This window comes from Juglans regia, chromosome 14 (genome assembly GCF_001411555.2).
Source record: "Juglans regia cultivar Chandler chromosome 14, Walnut 2.0, whole genome shotgun sequence".
NCBI classification, from domain to species: domain Eukaryota; kingdom Viridiplantae; phylum Streptophyta; class Magnoliopsida; order Fagales; family Juglandaceae; genus Juglans; species Juglans regia.
The window spans coordinates 23407317-23427223 of record NC_049914.1 but is presented as its reverse complement, the minus strand read 5'-3'; the positions used below and the strand labels follow the sequence as shown (position 1 = coordinate 23427223).

General features: G+C 34.8%; 2 protein-coding genes across 3 annotated transcripts; both read left to right on the top strand.

Moving 5' to 3' along the window:
- The first annotated feature begins 3059 nt into the window (after window positions 1-3059).
- On the top strand, window positions 3060-8172 carry LOC109000610 (phosphoribosylformylglycinamidine cyclo-ligase, chloroplastic/mitochondrial-like). 2 transcript variants are annotated; one of them, XM_035685507.1, is made up of 10 exons: window positions 3060-3398; window positions 4268-4338; window positions 4833-5207; window positions 5788-5882; window positions 5955-6056; window positions 6159-6218; window positions 6936-7108; window positions 7231-7333; window positions 7428-7586; window positions 7750-8172. In XM_035685507.1, the coding sequence occupies exons 3-10, from the start codon at window positions 4862-4864 to the stop codon at window positions 7918-7920; spliced, it is 1209 nt and encodes a 402-aa protein (XP_035541400.1). In that variant the 5' UTR covers window positions 3060-3398; window positions 4268-4338; window positions 4833-4861; the 3' UTR covers window positions 7921-8172. The 2 variants fall into 2 exon arrangements, with proteins under 2 accessions (XP_035541400.1, XP_035541399.1); XM_035685506.1 differs by lacking the exon at window positions 4268-4338 and having other exon boundaries at window positions 3074-3398.
- Window positions 8173-15511: 7339 nt separating this feature from the next.
- LOC109000611 (F-box/kelch-repeat protein At5g26960-like) lies at window positions 15512-17596 on the top strand. The gene has a single exon (XM_018977560.2). The coding sequence runs from the start codon at window positions 15695-15697 to the stop codon at window positions 16979-16981; it is 1287 nt and encodes a 428-aa protein (XP_018833105.2). The 5' UTR covers window positions 15512-15694; the 3' UTR covers window positions 16982-17596.
- Window positions 17597-19907: the final 2311 nt, after the last annotated feature.

Below are 19907 nucleotides of genomic sequence, written 5' to 3'. Positions count from 1 at the left end.
GCATATTATAAAAAAATATGTTGTTGCGGCGATTCATAATTTCTTTAGAAGTGGGAAACTTCTTAAACAAATAAATCACACCCATGTAGCCCTCATCTCATAAATAGCAAACCCCGTTTCACCTCAGCATTTTCGACCAATAAACCTAACAAATGTTATTTATAAAATTATCACAAAAATTTTGGCAAACAGGTTGAGAAAATCCCTTCCATTTATAATTTCACCATTCCAAACGGCTTTTGTTCCTAGTCACAATATCAAAGAAAATTCTATAATAACTCATGAGATGTTTCATCACCTAAAGCATCACAAGGGGAAAAAAGGTCAGATAGCTTTAAAGCTAGACATGGAAAAGGCTTTCGACTTTATTGAATAAGACTTTCTTGATATTGTTACGAGAGCTTTGGGTTTCAACTCTACTTGGATAAATCTCATTAAAGAATGCATTTCTATGGCTTCTTTCTCTATCCTCATAAATGGATCTCCAAAAGGCCTCTTCAAGGTACAAAGGGGTCATTGACAAGGTGATCCCATCTCACCCTTTCTATTCATCCTATGTACGAAGGTACTTTAAAAGCTATTGGCAAGATTAGAAGAACTAAAAAAATTGAAAGGTATTAAAATTAGCAGAGATAGCCCCACAATATCTCACATTCTTTTCGCAGATGATTTAATTATATTTGCAAAATCAAAAGGAAGGTCGATTCAGGCGATCAATAATATTCTAGAGAAATATCAAGCTTGGTTTGGCCAGCGCATCAATCAAAGCAAATCCTTTATCTACATTACTCAAAATACTAGTCAAGCAATAAGAAAAGTAATTCCAAAGAATATGTTATACAAAGAGTCCTCCTCTAAAATAAAATATTTGAGAATGCTGACAACTTTTGATCGATCCAGGAAAGAGGACTACAAAGATTTGATGGGGAAAATCAATATAAGGCTGGATGGTTGGAAGTCAAAAATGCTCTCTCAAGTTGGTAGAACGATGCTCATCAAATCAGTAGCAATGCCATCTCAACATATCAAATGTTAACGCATATGCTACCAAAATCAATTTGCAACAAGCTGAACACTAGCTTTAAAAATTTATGGTGGGGAAAATCAAACAACCAAAAGCACAAGTTTTGTCTAAAATCATGGAAATCTATTTGCCAACCAAAAAAAGATGGTGGACTGGGATTAAGACTGATGGAAAATATGAATGTGGTCTTGATAGCGAAGACATGATGGGAAATGAGCCAACTAAGCAACAATATTTGGCACAAACTTCTATCCAAGAAATATTAGAAATCAAACGTCTTCGAATTAGCAACTAAAAAGGTAATTGACTCGAGTTTCTGAAAAGGAATTCTAAAGACAAGACTACTCTTGGAAAAAGGTACTTGTTTCAAAATTACAAATGGTTTGTCTGTGAGATTGACTAGATCACAACTCTGGAAAATTTTAAACCTTACCCCCTCACCCACACAGCTGATTTCCCGACTACCCTCAAGGTCTCAGACCTGATCATTCAGAATGATAAATCCTGGAATCTCCCATTGTTAACTTCCCTATTCCAACAAGAAAGCATAAAGGAAATTCTTAAAATTCCTCTACCCATATCCAACCAAGCCGCGTGATTGTGCTATTTGGACTAAAACCCAAAATGAGATTTTCTCAATTAAAAGTGCCCACCATCTAGCATCAACTATCGCAAACTACTTTAGAGAAACAATCCCGGATATACCATGGGGGAAAATTTGGAAACTCAAGATTCATGACTGACACAAGCTTCTCTTATGGAAGATACTTTAAGATATTTTGCCAACAAAAGAGCGCCTTAAAAGAAGAGACTCTCTTGCACCTATTCATTGAATGTCCCATAATCAGAATTCTTTGGACTTGTAGTAGATGGCCTCTAAATCTATATTCCCTGGCGATAAATTCAATGAAGGATTGGTTTCAGATTATTTTATACTCTCAGAAAAAACTCAGTCTTACCTCCCAGGAAGGACACCCTTTCAAAGTCTTTTCGGGTCTAATTCTAGACTTTATCTAGAGGCTACGAAATGAACAAGTTTATAATCGCAAGGAACTCTCTATCCACAATCTTTCACAGCAGCTGAATCTCTCTTATAAAAAAACCTTCATGCATGGAAAGAATCCAAAGTGGAGAAGGAATGACAAAAACCTCTCACGAATCAAATATGTATTTCATTTGATGCAGCAGTCAGGAATTCTTTCTCCCTGACCTTAGCTATAAGCAGAAATTCAACAAGAAAAGTCATTGAAATCTGGACTGAGACAAAATTTTCTACGAACCCGATAATAGCAGAGGCACTTGCGGCAAAGTTAGCTCTTAAAATGGCGGAGCATCTCAACCATCCTTTTATCTCCATAGTTGGAGACTCTCAATTGTTGATTTGTTCTATTTATAAAGAAGAACAGATATGAAAAATAGCACTTATCTTGGAAGACATCGAAAATTCTTTGAAATCCCACATAGGCTGGAGCTTTCACAAGATTGATCGATCCCAAAATCGACTTGTGCACTCGGTTGCGCAATTGGTAGCTACAAATTCTTTGTTTGGTAACATTTCATTAGATATTATTCTTTCAGCTATTTTGTATATTGATAGTGGAAAAGACCCTCCTTAATAGTTTGTAATAGTTTTTATTTATAATATGCAAGCTTGCTTAAAAAATATATATATATATATATATACTAATACTAATAGTCTAATATTAATACTATTATATAGTCTAATATATTATATAGCTATATTAATAGTCCGATATTAATATTATTTTATAGTCTAATATATTATATAGCTATAACTAATAGTAATAGTCTAATATAGACTACAATTATACTAATCTATATTAAATCACTATAACTATTAACTAATACTATATTAATATAGTTATATTAAATTACTATAAATTTATAACAATATATTTTAATAGATTAAATCACTATAATAAAATATATATATTATTATTATATGGTATTAAATCACTCTAAGAAACAGCTCCGTTTCCCTCCAAACCCTCAGATTTCGTTCCCCCAAACCCACCCCCACTCCCCCTCCCCACCGAAAGCTTTGTTTACTTTCAGTTACAGTTTCCCACCCCCTACCTCAGAAACCCTAGATCCCCCCCGTCTCTCCAGGGACTGCGCCGCACGTAACAGGCTAACAGCCTCCGTCGCATCCTCCAGTCCCTCCGTCGGCGCCCCTCTCTTCCTCACTCTCCACCTCTCTGCGACTCAGCGCCTCCATCTCTGCCCTCTCACGGCCTCTCTGCATCCAACGTTCCCGACCTCACCTCTCTTCCTCACTCTCTCAGCGTCTCACGCAGCCCTCCCATCTCCTACGCAGCCGGCAGCCCCTCTCTGACGTCTCTCTGCTTCGACGGTAATTTTTCTTGAGGATCTTTATTTGTCTAACGTCAATACTCAATAGTGAAGCACTGAAGCCTGTTTGTTTAATCTGCAATGATATGTTTGGGTTGCGGACTTCCTAGTTTTTTTTTCTAAGGACCACGTTAGCCTAAAGCTCTGTTTGTTTTGTTTGATTAAGCATCTGAGATTCTGAGTTGAATGAAAGCTTTCAAGTGGATTTGCTCCATTGCATATCATCTGTTTTAAACTGATTTTATCATCTGCATCTGCTGATCATTATCATCGATTCATCTGCCAAGTCAAAAACCCATTATTCTCTTGTATATTCCCAAAATGATTTTATCATCTGCACCTGCATATTACAACATCTCATATTGTTTTAAACTGTGAAGGCTCAACAAAAATAAATAAAAATAAAATAAGGAATAATAACATATAAGAAATTACTTTCAAATTAACATATGCATGCATATAGGAGACTTTCATATATGGATCGGGTGAAGAAATTAATTGGAGCTTATAATATTAATATATATATTCTAGCATATATAAACCCACTATAGCAGATGGATGTTTATAGTTAAAAGAATGGTTGTCCTTGGTCTTTGACACTGAATGAAGCAAAATATAGTAGTTGGACAGGTTGCCTGCATTAAGCTCCCCACCTTTGGTTTAGTTATTAATAATTGTATAGTTATAGCTGCTTTTATTACGATGTTTATTTTTGTTACTACATATATAAATTGGAAAATCGGACCGGACTGGAAACATGTAAAACCGGAAGTACCGGTTTAGGAGAGTAACCGGTGCGTAATCGGTTTTGAAAAATGCAAAACTGGTACATACCGGTTCGGTCCTAAATTTTGTCTAAAATTGGACCAGGCCGGACCGGTTACACCCCTACCTGCAACCATTCTGGGGGGCTTCGAGGATTTTGCTCTTCGGCCAAAAAGGTGAATTCTGCCTACAGAACTTGGTTTCTTTCTAATTTGTTCCATATATGTATGGCTACCGTGCGGGGTGTATGTGTGTGTTTATGCCTGTGCCTGCATCCAAGTATTTGTGTATGCAGAAAAATTCTAAAAGAGCTAGAGCACCTGTTTTGTTTTTGATAATGACTCTCCGATTCCTGAACATGAAATTTAATCGATATATTTTGTTTTATTACACTGAAAGATAATTTTTTTAATTGTCGTAAATAAAAAAATCATCTTTCAGTGTAACTGGTTTCTTATTGATTGCAGGTAATGAAAGATTTTCTCACTGGCTGACAATGTATTAGCTGATATTATTGATTTTTTTAGCCAGAATTGAATTGATATATTTTATTTGTTGAGCAAGTCAGTAATCAGTATTTTGTATTTTCCTGAGCAAGATATTAACAATATATGAATTATTTGCCAATGAATCAATTATGATTGTTTCCTATATTTTCTTTTATTCGCAGATTTAAAAAACTCTGTAATCTCTTTCACCATGACTATTACCTTCAGAGCAAACACCGAGCTATCCCGCTGTGTAGCTTGTTCAATTAGACCGTCTGATCACAACTCCAGCCCAATCCAACGATATGCAAGCAGGTGTACTTTCAATAGGTTTGCTAATGGGTTTCAACCGCTATCAATGGCTTCCAACCAATTAGGTTCAGTAAGAAGAATGAGGAATAGCGGCAATCATGTGTTTTCGATGACGAAGAACAGTTCCAGTGAGAGTCTAACATACAAGGATGCTGGTGTCGACATTGATGCTGGCTCTGAACTTGTTCGTAGGATTGCCAAAATGGCACCGGGAATTGGTGGCTTCGGAGGACTTTTCCCTCTCGGTATATTTTTTTGCTTTTGCTTGTGTGTAATTCTTTAGTTATAATTATTTACGAGGTGCAAATTATGAACTTTGGGTTTATCCAACATGTCAAGAGCTGGTGCCAAAAAAAAAAAAAAAACTATGAACTTTGAGAAAATTTGAAATTCGAATAAATTTTTTGTTGTGCATGTGGTCTTTGTTTTCTAATTATGAAAAAAAGTTCGCTTACAAATTAACATGTTACTGTATCTTTGTGGTTGATCTGAGTATTGAACCAAATATTTGCTAAACTCTATTAATCCACTTAGCACTTTGGCAATTTGTAGTTAGAGCTTTGAACTTGGCTTCATTGTCCTGTAATTTTCTACTCTTTGCCAGTTTGTTAATTTTCAATCTTCTAGATATTGCATAATTAATTTATGGTATCGTTTAATTGCTATTTTTTATTAGACTGTTCATTTACGTCCATATCTATATCTGACATGAATTTAGAACCAATCCTTAATTCTTTAGGTAATCTGTTGAGGTGAGAAAATTTGATTGCCCCTTGTCGGGCCTTGTGGTTTCACGTGCTTTGCTAATAGAATTATCGTGGGCAGGTGATTCATACCTTGTTGCCGGTACAGATGGTGTGGGAACTAAACTTAAGCTTGCATTTGAAACTGGAATCCACGAAACTATTGGGATTGATCTGGTAGGGATTTATGTTGTTGAACTCATTCTACTATCCATGATCTGCTTTCTAATACAGTTTTTCCTAATCCAGGTTGCGATGAGTGTCAACGACATTGTTACTTCTGGGGCAAAGCCATTATTTTTCCTCGATTATTTTGCCACTAGTCACCTTGATGTTGACCTTGCTGAAAAGGTACACCAAATTTGCATAAACAAACTGGGTGTTATAGGTCATTAAGATGGTATAAGTACGTCGGGCTCAAGCTGATCTGAATTTATTTTTCTTCTTATTTAGGTTATAAAAGGCATTGTTGATGGTTGCCAACAATCTGATTGCATTCTTTTAGGAGGCGAGGTGCTGGTCGTTTTCTATTTAATTTTGTTTCTCTTTATTTACTGTGTGAATAAATGCTATCCTTTTGATACATTGTCTGGTGATTAATATATCTGAAAAGAAAGGGAATGTAGAGTGCCAAGGCTTTTGAACTTTTGACCCTATATACTTGGGCTCTTGCCTATTCTTATGATCAATAAAATTTTATTTACCAATAAAAAAAAACGTGTGACAAACTTTATTTAGTGTGACAAGTTGAGATATTGTCGGTTTCCATTTCAGGTTAAGGGTTCCCACATGAGAGTAATGAATTACTACTTTGAATATATAGAATTCATGTTCAAAAGGTTCATGATAGTTATTAGTTGAAGTTAGGGATGTGGTTTTCCTTGACGTTGATTTTATAAGAGAGAAAACAGCGGACTAAAACATGTTGTACCACAAAAAAAAAAGGACTTTCTGATGGGACACATGCAATGAGATTAATGGATTGTGAAAATACCTGTTTATAACATTCAAGCGTTGTTCTGAATTGGACTTGCCATTATCCTTTTGGATGTGGGATAAATTTGCTTAATACAGTATGTGTATGAGGTTTGACATTTAAACCAAATCGTGGTCAGTCTTTATTTTTTCTTCCCCTCCTATCCTAATTGAATGCAAAAATAGAACTAGTAAAGTATTATGTGTATTTTTAGCTGCTTACTTTACACTGAATTGGTTGTAAATACTTTTCAGACTGCAGAAATGCCAGATTTTTATGCTGATGGTGAATATGATCTCAGTGGCTTTGCAGTTGGCATTGTAAAAAGGGATGCAGTTATTAATGGGAGAGACATTGTGGCTGGAGATGTTCTCATTGGCCTCCCATCCAGTGGTGTTCATTCCAATGGTTTCTCCCTAGTAAGAAGGTTGGGTTTTTTTTTCGAAAACGCTGTTATTGTTATAATAGTTTTAGCTGCATTACTACAATGGATGAAGCTTTTAATCTATATCAAAATCCTTATGGATATGTATTGCTATATCTTCGCAGGGTTCTCAGTCGAAGTGGCCTTTCTCTGAAGGATAAACTTCCTGGTGAAGATGTAACATTAGGTGAAGCTTTGATGGCCCCAACTGTTATCTATGTTAAGCAGGTGTTTGTTGCCATCCGTTTCACATTATAATTCTCAATATTGCCTTGTTCTCTAGTCTTACAAATGTTTTATTTTCCCTTTCCTTCCAAACCAGGTGCTTGACTTAATCAGCAAGGGTGGCGTTAAGGGGATTGCCCACATCACAGGTGGTGGTTTCACAGACAATATACCTCGTGTATTTCCAAAAGGCCTTGGAGCTGTCATCCATTCGAATTCTTGGGATGTGCCAACTCTGTTCAAGTGGATTCAAGAGGTAGAATGTATTTTTCGTGATGGAAATATAGAGACAAAGACAAAGGCCAGAGTGTTTCTCTTAAATTATTTTATATAAATGTTTATTTTTTTCTGGTTGCTTTAGTTACTGTAAATATGTTTCTTGAAAAAAGATAATAGAATTTTTCATTCTTTCTGGTTAGGTGGGAAAAATAGATGATGCTGAAATGAGACGGACTTTTAATATGGGCATCGGGATGGTTCTAGTTGTGAGCAAGGAGGCGTCTCACAGAATACTCAAGGATGGAGATGGAGCTTATAAAGCATACCATATTGGTGAGGTTGTAAGTGGTGGTGGAGTGAGCTATCATTAAATTGTGCATCATGTGTTCCGTGTACTGATTTTTAGCATCCCGTTGATGGGACGAACTATAGGGTGATTGTGGCATATACATCCGTTGTAATAGATGAATATGAGGGAATTATTATCACATAAAAGCTCTTTTATAGGACGTTGTAACTTTGAATGATTAACATTAGGCGATTTTGGTTGAAAACTTAAAAGATGTTAGAATCTTTCTCAATATTCTTGTGTTCAACTTAAAAGATGTTAGAATCTTTCTCAATATTCTTGTTTGTCATCTTGTAAAGGTAGTCTTTATGTTGAAATTTCACTAGCATTTTCTAGCGCTTGCTCTGACGGCCGGGAAGAATAAACCGGAAAACTGCAGGAGTCTTCATGAAGAAAATGGATTGAAAGCTCTGTAATTGATCCAGATATTGTTGTTGTGACATGAACAGTAGAAATGTTAAGATATGGTTCGGTTATACTTGTACTAAATGTTCTTCCAATGGTTGTCCATCTTTTTGATTCTATCAAAGATTCTTTCTTAGAATACTCTGCCATGGGTAATTCTTTAATTCTTCTTGATTTAACTAATTGAGAATCTGCTAGATCATTGTGTAAATGGAGGTATACAATATTACTGGGATGCATAAAGTCTAATTTCTTGCCCCTTCTTCTACGTCTGGTACAGAATATGGGTAAGTTAGGACACCCCATGTGATCAAAGTCCCCTGTAGTTAGGGAGAATGAGAACAGGGTCATTCATTGACATGTTGCTGAAGTGGAAGATAACTGGTTTTGTCTTGTCTCTTTCATTTATGGGGACAGCTTATAAAATATCAACCGGTACTTATGGAGACAATTTATCAACCGACATGAAGAGTTGTGGAAATATATGTTGTTGGAAGTGAAGAAAATGTCAATGTGCCATGGTAGCCAGGGATTCTCAGAGCCATAAGGACAGGAATCAGAAAAAGGGTGGTTCTGTGGATTGGCCAGGGTATACGGATAACTTGGAGACCTGTTTGCATGAAGCTGGGTTGGGAGATATCATGACAGTTTGGATATAGAAGCATTCTCATATCATATTATCTCATTATTATAACTTTTCTAAATTTTCATACAAAAATATAATAAAAATTTTAATTTTTTTAAATTCTAAAATAAAAATGATACTAAAATATATATTTTAATAATATTTTATTCAACTATTATTCAAAATATTTCATTTCATCTTATTTGAATTGTCTATCCAAATCCAACCAGAGGTTACTCTTGTTGGGACTTAGGTCTCCTTTAATGTTAAACTGAGTCGAGATAAGTTGAGTTTTTTACGAATAATAATGAGTTCTTTATTAAATAATAATGAGTTTAGATGTGTTTAAATATTAAGAAGATTTTATATGTATTTATGAGAAGTTGAAAAAAATTATAGGTCCCGTGTGTAAAGAAATGTTGAGTTAAAAAAGATTATAGATCTCATGTGTAAAATAGTTTTGAGTTGAGATGAATTTAATAATTTAATAATTATATATTTAAATATTAAATTAAATTTAAAATTAAACTGAAGTAAAAATATCAATTCAGTCCAAATTCCAAACGAAGTCTTGGAATTTGAAATCAAGAAGCAATAAGCCAATGACCCTTTTGGCCAATGTCATTTTCACCCCTTTTTAAAAATGTTTTCATTTTTAGCACACGACATATTATTTTTTTATATATTAATATTATTATTATCATGAATAATGATAGAATTATTATCTTATTATTACTATTATTATTTTAATTTTTTATTTTACTTAATAATTAAGAAATTAAGCATTAATAAAGTTATATATATTTTTAATTTTTTTTAATAATTAAGAATGTTAAAAAATATAAAATAAATGAATAGTCATAAAATAGTAAGAGTATCACTTTCATTATTATTATTATTATTATTATTATTATTATTATTATTATTATTATTTTATTTTCCTTTGTCTGGCGAGAATCATGACGGAGAAGACCCGTGAACCTTTCGGTGCAAAGCCAAATCATATCAGTAAGAAAATTGAATAAATATGTATATTAAAAATGGGTACCTTTTTTGTTGCTTTCATTGGAAAAGCCACGTGGATAAGATGCAGTCCAATATTATTCCTGATATTCATTTAAATATTGCAGTTATTATATTTATCATATGGTTTTGATTTATTTTTCATAAGGTAATTTATATAAGTGGGTCACATCACATATGCGTGGCCTGTGGAGAATCATGCAGTCGTAGGTCTGAGAGTGAAATAGAACATGACACATGCTATGATTTCTACAAACAAAAAAGAGATGCAACCAGCATGCCTGTACCATCACTCAGCTCAACTTCAATCCGACAGCTACGTACAACATCCCATGTAAGAATTACCAATTAATTAAGCAAAACAAAATTTCAATTGGATAAGAATTATTGTGTTTTAGAGATGTGCTTCTTGTTTCCCTTTTTTATATTTTTTTAAAAAAAACTGAACGTATATTAATTTCTTTTAATCATTGTGTATAGCATGAGCGATAGAATAATTAAATGGGATTTTTTACTTTATTTGGTTAAGAAAAGCAAAATGCGAGAAAAGTATTTTGATTAGGTTTGTAACTGTGAAAAGTAAAAATTTGGTCTGCAGTTATTTTTATATATTTTATTAATATGATTGATTGTATTATTTTTTAATATAAAATAAATGTTGAATTCGTACAAAAAAAAAATATAAGAATGACTATATATCAGAATTGGTGCAAAAATACTATCCTTGTCATGATCTTATATAATTTTAAGGGTATTTATCTTGGTATTTTTATGGTGAAGAATGTTGGAGACTCTGTAAATACAATGTCTTTATTATAGGTTAACCCTGATGACGACGAATCTTAAATTTCGTGCAAACGCAACATGTTTCTAAATAGTTAAACCCTGACACCTTTAATGCATCTCCGTCACAAATACTAGGTAAATCATTGTTTTGTACCGATAAAATGGAACTCTCTATGTTGAATTCAATATGAAATATAAAGATAAAAAAATAAAATCACATATTTTTAAGTGGGTGTGTAGGGTGTGGGGCTTATATTTAGAATTTTTCAAATCTTATACCTAGAACCTAGATAAATGATAGTATAAGACCTAGGATCCTTAGAGCATTAATAATGACTTATTTATCTTTATTTTTATCTTCATATTTACATAATATATCTTTAAATTCATCTATATTAATTTATACATTTCTAAATTTTTACATAGCTTGAAGAATCACTATTAATTCTCCAAACATTATTTTTAATGTTTTTTCTCTCTCCTACCCATTAAAATCAACTTTGTGAAATTTATATTAAGATGATTTTGATATATGAAATTTATATTAAGTTGATGATATAAAGTATTTTTTAGTACATATTAATATTTATTGATAAAATTAGTCATTTTGATATATGAAATTGGTAATACTTAGATATATGGAATTTGTATTTTTTTAGCACATGATGCTAATTGTAAAATATATAAAATAATAATAATTTTAAGAAAAAAAATTAAAAATAATAATATTTTATTATTATTTAATTTAAAGATGCATAATTCAATGTGCAGATTTTTATTGATATGCAAAATAAATCTTCAAAAGATGTGATTTTGAAGATGCATATAGAGAAACCAATGCTAGTGCTCTTACCACTTAAGCCAACTCTAGAAAAATCACTTATAATTGGTGAGGAAGTTAGGAATACTGTGTTGAATTGGCTGTATGGTGGGACAATAAAGCTCTCGAGAGACTTGAGGTAAATAGACCCTTTATCTTCTTATTTATTCATTATTTGTGTTGAAGGACTTGATTTTTTGTTTAACAGTTCAGATCTAAGGGAAAAGAAGGGGTGTGACTGTTTCAAGAGGAGAGACTCGGGTAAATCATTTATTTTTTGCAGATGGTTGCATACATTTTGGTAGAGCCAAGATAGAGGAATATGATAAGATTCAAGGATTGCTTGGGCAATATGAGAAAGCTTGTGATCAGTTCCTAAACAATGACAAAATAACTATGTTTTTCAGTTCTAATTCAAAAGAGGAAGATAAGAGGACGATCGTGGAGGGAGGTGGAGCAGTGATGAAATGGAATTATGAGAAATATTTGGAGCTGTCTGCAGTTGTAGGGAATTCAAAGTATAATGCTTTTAGAGGCATTAAGGAGAGAGTGTGGAAAAAAATCAACAATTGGGAGAACTATTTTCTGTCTGCTGCAGGGCAAGAGATTTTAATCAAAACTATACTTCAAGTTGTGCCTTCGTACATAATGAGTTTGTTTCAACTTCCAAAACAATTGTGTAAAGAGCTTAATGTCATGCTTGGTAGGTTTTGGTGAGGTAATCATGTAAGAGGGAATGGGGTACACTAGTGTAGTTGGGAAAGAATAAGGAAACAGAAGGGGAAAGGAGGGCTGGGCTACAAGGATTTAGAGAGCTTCAACTTGGCTCTATTGGCTAAGCAATGATGGAGACTACTCCAGAATGAGACAAGCATAGCAGCAAAGATCCTAAATGAGAAGTACTTAAAAAATAAGTCACTTCTAGAAGCTAACTTGGGTCACATACCTTCTTATTCGTGGAGGAGTGTGTGGAGTGCAGTGAGTTTATTGAGGGAGGCTTTGAGATGGAAGGTGGAGAATGGGAAAAAAAATTAAAATTTGGGGTCATAGATGGCTTGCAACACCCTCATCATTTTCTGTGCAATCTCCAATTTTTGTTTTGGATAATGAAGCAAGAGTATGTGACCTGATGCAATGTAGAGAGGAGTGGAATGTACCACTGATTCAAAGTACATTTAGTAAAGAGGAGGCTGACCAGATTTGTAGTATCCCATTAAGTAGGATGGAGGTGGATGATAAAATGATATGGGAACCTTAAAAAAAAGGTTTGTTTTCTGTTTGGAGTGCACACCACTTAGAGATGAAAAGGAAGCAGGCCAATAAAGGTAAAAATTCAAGGCATCAGGAGAGGGTTAGAGGCTGGGAAAGTATATGGAGGATGAATGTTCCAAGGAAAGTAAAACTTTTTCTTTGAAAAGTTGTCAATGACTTCCTTGCCACCAGGAAAAATTTGTTTTTGAAGAAAATAACAGACAACCCTCTTTGCCCCATTTGTAAATGAGATGAGGAGATAATCATGCATGTGGTTTGGCAATGCCTTGCAGCTATTGATGTGTGGTCAGAATCTTTCAATTTAATGTAGAAGATGTAGAGTGAAGAACCTGATTTGCTGGCCCTATGGGAAAAGCTTATAGAGAAGCTGAATGAGTCATAACTAGAGGAGGTAGCTGTGGTGATGAGAGGTTTATGGTTGAGAAGAAATGAGAGTATTTTTTAAGATAAGTTTAAATCTCCAAGCCCAGTAATCAGAATTACTAAAAGTGACTTGATAGAATTTCGATAGGCTTAACACATTGATAAGGTAAGCTTGAGAAGGAATGATGGGAGATGCAACAGAACCATGAGGTGGGAAAAGCCAAGACTAGGTTTTGTAAAAACCAATTGGGATGCAACAGTAGATAAAAAAGAGATGAAGGTGGGCATAGGGGTAGCAATTCGAGATGAAGATGGGGATTGTTAGTTGCTGTTGAAGGACAAAAGTTTGATACTAATCAACCTGCTGTTGTTGAAGCTTAGGCTCTGTGGAAGGCAATGAACATATGCAGAGAATTAAGGCTGGAAAAAGGTTTTGTTCGAAGGTGATGCACAAGTGATTGTCATAGTCGTTAACAATGCAAGTGAAGACTTATCATTCTATGCAGTTTAGTTGAAGGCATGAAACAATTGTTAAAACATAGGACATATTGGGTAGTACAGGTTACTCATAGAACAGACAATGAAGCAGCACACACTTTAGCTGTGAAAAGTTTTAACTTTACAGTCATAATTGATTTGGATAGAAGACATACCCGATTGCATTCAAAGAATTGTAGGGAGGGAGAGTTATTGTAATGATTAACACTCAGTGATTTCAAAAGAATGAAAAAAAAAAACACTCTAAGAAGTTGGGTATTTATCTTCTTTGTAAACAGGCTATATTGAAAGGGACAAAAAAAAAATAAAAAATAAAAATAAAGGAAAGAGCGATTTGAGGTTAATTACATGAATTGTATTCTTATTAATATTATCTGGACTCATGTCATATCCTTATTCAAATCAGTCATGAATTCATATCCGAACTTGTATCTTGTGTGTGTATATATATATATTTATTAATATCAAAATTCTCATTTTAAACTTGTCATAAATCTATCAAATCGATTAATCCTGATTATAATTTTTCAAACTTTAATTTGAATTATACGGCCAACTTTAGAGAACCATAATATATGAGATTCATAATTAGAGAGAACTTCTATAAGTCACTTTAGAATTTTTTTTTTGTTTATGTTAAACTTATTTAAAAGTTTATTTATTATCATGTCAAATAAACTATACTCAATTAAAGGAAAGTGTATTTCAACCCATTTCCATATATATGTTATATTTATTATAAAGTAATGCTACATATAATTTTAAGGTGGGCAAATCACGTTCTATTTGAAAAGAGTGAAATCTATTAATAAAAAATTAATTCTCATATAGATTTTATATTTAACTACTTTTTTAAAAAGAGTGTACAAAATTTACACACCTTAAAATTCAAGTAATTTTATATTCCGTCTCTATTATTATTATCATTCTACCATTTTATGATATAATATTTAATAATTAAAAACTATTTATTTGTTTAACAATCCTTCAATACAAATATTGAGGTCGATGTAAGGCTGGTTTGGTAATATAAAATTAAACTATCTCATCTCATATAATCATTACAATTTTTTCAAATTCTCACATAAAATATAATAAATAATTCAGTTTTTTCAAATTTTAAAAACTATTTATAATAATATTTTATTCAATTTTTAATAAAATATCTCATTTTATCTTAACTGCATAACTAAATGATGTTATAATGTTAAAAATATGATAAATATAATTTTTATAACCCACCGTGTGGCCGATGCTAGGGATCCTGTCGGGAGATCTTGCTCATGCTCCCGCTCTAATTTTTTTTAATTGTGATTAAGAAAATGTTATTTAATAATATTGTGATTTTTTTTAAAAAAATATTTAAAAGTTATAAAAAAATGAGGTGAGAAAAAAAAAATATTTAAAAAAATTTCACAATATTATTAAACAACATTTTCATAATCACTAAATATAAAAAAAAAACTACAAAAAATAAATAAATAAAAAATGTGAGCGGGAGTATGAGCGGGATCTCCCACAAATTCCTATCATTTTTCTTAAGTTATTAACTAGTACAAGTAAATAAAAAAAGAGTCATGCTACAGTTACCGCCCCTAGCTACTGCGGGGAGCTATCGTTAGTTATAAGATTTTATTTTATTTATTTTATTTATATATTTTTTAAAAAATAAAAAAATAATAATATTATTAAAAATATTTTTTTAATTATTAAGTAAAAAAAATTAAAAATAAAAACAGTAGAGTTGAACGGTAAAATAAATAGGAAATATTAGTATTATCTTTTAATAAAAAAAAAAAGAGGAGGAAAAAAGTCCCAAGTCAAAACCGGTCTCATTCTCCTCGATCTCCCAAAATCTGCTCATTTAACACAGGAATGAATCCGTCAGGCAAGAAGCTCCCTCTCACGGTCTCAGCAGACTCTCACTCACTGTAGTAATTAATAAACACACTCTCTCTCTCTCTCTAGACTGCAGACCACTTCCTTCTTTCGCAGCTGCTTCTTATGTCAGAGAGCTGCAACTCTCGCCACTTCTCATGGCTCATGAAATCCTGCTTCCCCAACCCCAACCACACTTGTCCCAACTCCTTCATTCGCCTTCCCCTCAATGTCCCCGATCACTGCTCCGTCTCCACTACTGTTTCCTCTCTTCCCGATGATCTTCTTCTAGAATGCCTCTCCCGTGTCCCTCCCTCTTCTCTCCCTGCTCTCTCTCTCGTTTGCCTCCGCTGGTCCCATCTCCTCCAGTCCTCTTACTTCTTGGATCTCCGTCGACGCCTCGGTCGCCTCGAGAATTTCGTGTTTGCTGTCTCTGCCGCCGACTCTGGCCTTTATGCTGCTAGTCTCCGCTTCCATGACGATGCCGATGCTCTTTGGAAGGTCGCTTTCTTCCTCCCCAACGACGCCGTTTCCCTCGGCAGTTTCCATGGCTTGCTTTTCCACGCCCGGTTGTCTGCTGTCGGCCATAGAATTTTCATAATCGGTCGGGACTCGATGGTGCGGTACGACACGTGGTCCGGGACGGTTGTAGCCAGATCGGCGATGATTTTCCCCAGGAAGAAGTTCGCTACAGCCGTCGTTTCTGGGAAAATATACGCTGCTGGAGGCGGTCCGAGGACCAGTGCGGTGGAGGAGTACGATCCCGATTCCGATGCGTGGCGCGTGGTTGCACACGCCCCGAGGAGGAGGTACGGTTGCGTTGGGGCTGCGGTGGACGGTGTCTTTTACGTGATCGGAGGGCTCAAGATTGGAGCTTCGGTGGATGAGCCCTCGCGAGCGACCGCCAAAGCGGAGGCTCACGTGTACGCGAGCTCGATGGACTTGTACAACGTGGAGGCCCGTACGTGGATGAGAAGCCGAGCCATCCCCGGAGGCGGATGCGTAGTGGCAGCCTGCGCTGCCGCCGGGTACGTGTATGTCCTCGCCAGCCACGCCGTGGAGCTCTCGTTCTGGAGATTCGACGCGCGAAGAAGAAGCACTAGTAACAGTAACAAGGGAAGCAGCGTTAATAGTGGATTTGGAGAATGGTGCAGGTTAAAGAGCCCTCCTCTGCCGGCGCAGGTTAGGCTGGACAGCACCGTGAGGTTCAGCTGCGTAGGGGTGGGAGTGAAGGTGGTGCTGATTCAAGTCAAGGGCTGCATCGACGACCTGTTGAGGCGGAGCGGGAGGGGGCTGAGAGATTTGAGAGAAGGGCTAGTTCTGCTCTACGATTCTGCCACCGGAGACTGGAGCAGAGGGGCAGATCTACCGGAGGTGATTCAACGCACCGCCTGCGTGTGTGTGGAGTGCTAAGTTACGCTCTCCCCAGTGGCGCATGTTAGGGAGCTTCACCAACTGGAGTGCACGTGATTGTGATCGTTACGCACGCGGTTTGCATAAGGCGAGGAAAAGCGTCGTTTTGGGCGTTTCATTTTATTAGAGAAGAAAAGATTGTTGATTGGGTTAGTTTTGGCATCGATCAAAAGATTGGTGTTGTTGTTTTCGGGAATAGGATCCATGGGACCATGTGGGTTTTGACAAAATTCTACGTGGCTTTGGATTCCTAAATTTGTCTACGTTTCTGTCCTCTTCATCTGGTTAACTGTGTGGTGCATTTCTTTAATTGGCAGTCCTATTTTTTTAAGTCAGGTTTTGGAAGTTCGAAAAAAATTCGCTTACTAATTTGAAAGGAGAATTCTGTAAATGTATCATTTGAAAGGACTAAGGAGAGAGGAATGGCAGTTTGTTTCTTATTTTGCTGGTTGGCACATGTGCAGTACTTGGGTTTGTATTTTTCGGTGCCGTGTCTGTCTGTCTGTCTGTCTGTATACTAATCTCTTCTGGTTTGGTTTCCAAATGGCTCGTATACTGTGGCTCTGGCTTTAGTATCCGTTTCTCTTGATATTGCAGCTTAGGGTAGGATTGAGGATGAGATGATAATTTTATGTTTTGTTTTGAAGTTTAAAATATTAAATTTTAATATTATTATTATTTTAGAATTTGAAAAAGTTGTATTGAGATTTAAAAAAGTTGAATTGTTTATTATATTTTATATGGGAATTTGAAAAAAGTGTAATGATGAGATGATATGAGAATTTTATGTTTTGTTTGAGGTCCCAAACCTGCCCTTAGAGTTTGCTGTCTGCTGTGTTGGTGGTTTCTATGTAGTAACTTAACCTTTCCCTTTTCACTTGAAAACCAAGATGCTATTATCCTTTTGCTGTCCAAGACTCCAAGGGGTGGGTGGAGCTGCTTCTCACCCTTCCTCCACACCATGGTGCATAACTGTTTTTTTTTTTGTTATTTTCTTACTAGGTTGAAAAATATACTACAGCTTGGGATGTAATAACACAAGAGAGACAAGAATGGAGATGAAATGCAATGGAGATGAAATGCAGGGAATGTAATTCAGAAAATTAGCTACAGCTTGGGATGTTCGAGGCTCCCAATTCCTCCAATGTAATTTCAGACAACATACATTCTAGAATATCCTTCTACCTGACCTCCCCCACTACATATATTGTTAGGCATGATGACAAGGGCTAGCAACATGTCATAAGACCATGGGCTAGCAAACAAATGGCCGAAGACCAGTTATGGAATAACAACTGACAAAGTAGATTTTAAGGTTGTGTTTAGATGTTGAACTGAGTTGAGTTGAGTTGAATTGAGATGATAAAATATTGTTAGAATATTATTTTTTAATATTATTATTGTTTTAGAATTTGAAAAAGTTGTATTGAGATTTAAAAAAGTTGAATTGTTTATTATATTTTATATGGGAATTTGAAAAAAGTGTAATGATGAGATGAGATGAGAATTTTATGTTTTGTTTGAGGTCCCAAATCTGCCCTTAGAGTTTGCTGTCTGCTGTGTTGGTGGTTTCTATGTAGTAACTTAACCTTTCCCTTTTCACTTGAAAACCAAGATGCTATTATCCTTTTGCTGTCCAAGACTCCAAGGGGTGGGTGGAGCTGCTTCTCACCCTTCCTCCACACCATGGTGCATAACTGTTTTTTTTTTTGTTATTTTCTTACTAGGTTGAAAAATATACTACAGCTTGGGATGTAATAACACAAGAGAGACAAGAATGGAGATGAAATGCAGGGAATGTAATTCAGAAAATTAGCTACAGCTTGGGATGTTCGAGGCTCCCAATTCCTCCAGTGTAATCTCAGACAACATACATTCCAGAATATCCTTCTACCTGACCTCCCCCCACTACATATATTGTTAGGCATGATAACAAGGGCTAGCAACATGTCATAAGACCATAGGCTAGCAAACAAATGGCCGAAGACCAGTTATGGAATAACAACTGACAAAGTAGATTTTAAGGTTGTGTTTAAATGTTGAACTGAGTTGAGTTGAGTTGAATTGAGATGATAAAATATTGTTAGAATATTATTTTTTAATATTATTATTATTTTAAATTTTAAAAAAATAGAATTGTTTTTTATATTTTATATTAAAATTTAAAAAAATTATAATAATGAATTGAGATGAGTTGAGAAATATTTAGTAACCAAACGAAACACTAACGGTCCCATGACTACACGTCAGACCCATCTATGAACACGGCTAAAACACTAAAGATTACATAAAATGAGCCTATCAGTTTGGCCCAGATACAAGGAGAATTTATTCAAGGCCAATTCCTCTCTCCCATCTTAAGTTCCTAATAGTCTTTCTTTTGTTAAGCCACGACTAATTGATCCATTTGTTGGATCAAATAAATCTCTTTTGACAATCCTCTTCTTGGCTTCCGAAGAACATGGACCCGTAAATATGGTTCTTTTGAGATTTCCTTTTTTTATTTTACCCCATCTTCTTCTAAGCATTGCAGTCAATGTAATGATACTTTTCTATGGGGACTCGACCCTATTTTTGTATCTCTCAGTTTATTCAATGCACTGTGATTACAAAAACAAAACAAAAAAAAAAACCAAAAGACAAAAAACAAAAAAAAATAGAAGGACCTACCTTTAGGAAGTATAAGGCTGCATTTGGATTGCAAGACTCAGCTGAGCTTTGTCTAATTTTAAACTAAGTCTAACATCCAAGCATCCAACTCTTAAATTATTAAACTTATCTCAACTCAAGACCTCTTTATATGTGGAACCCACAATCTTTTTTAATTTTTTATAAAAAGTATTAAACTCATATTTACATCCAAACACACTTTAAATTTAATTTAGATGTGTCCCATATAACTCCCTTCACTATTCAACTCACTACT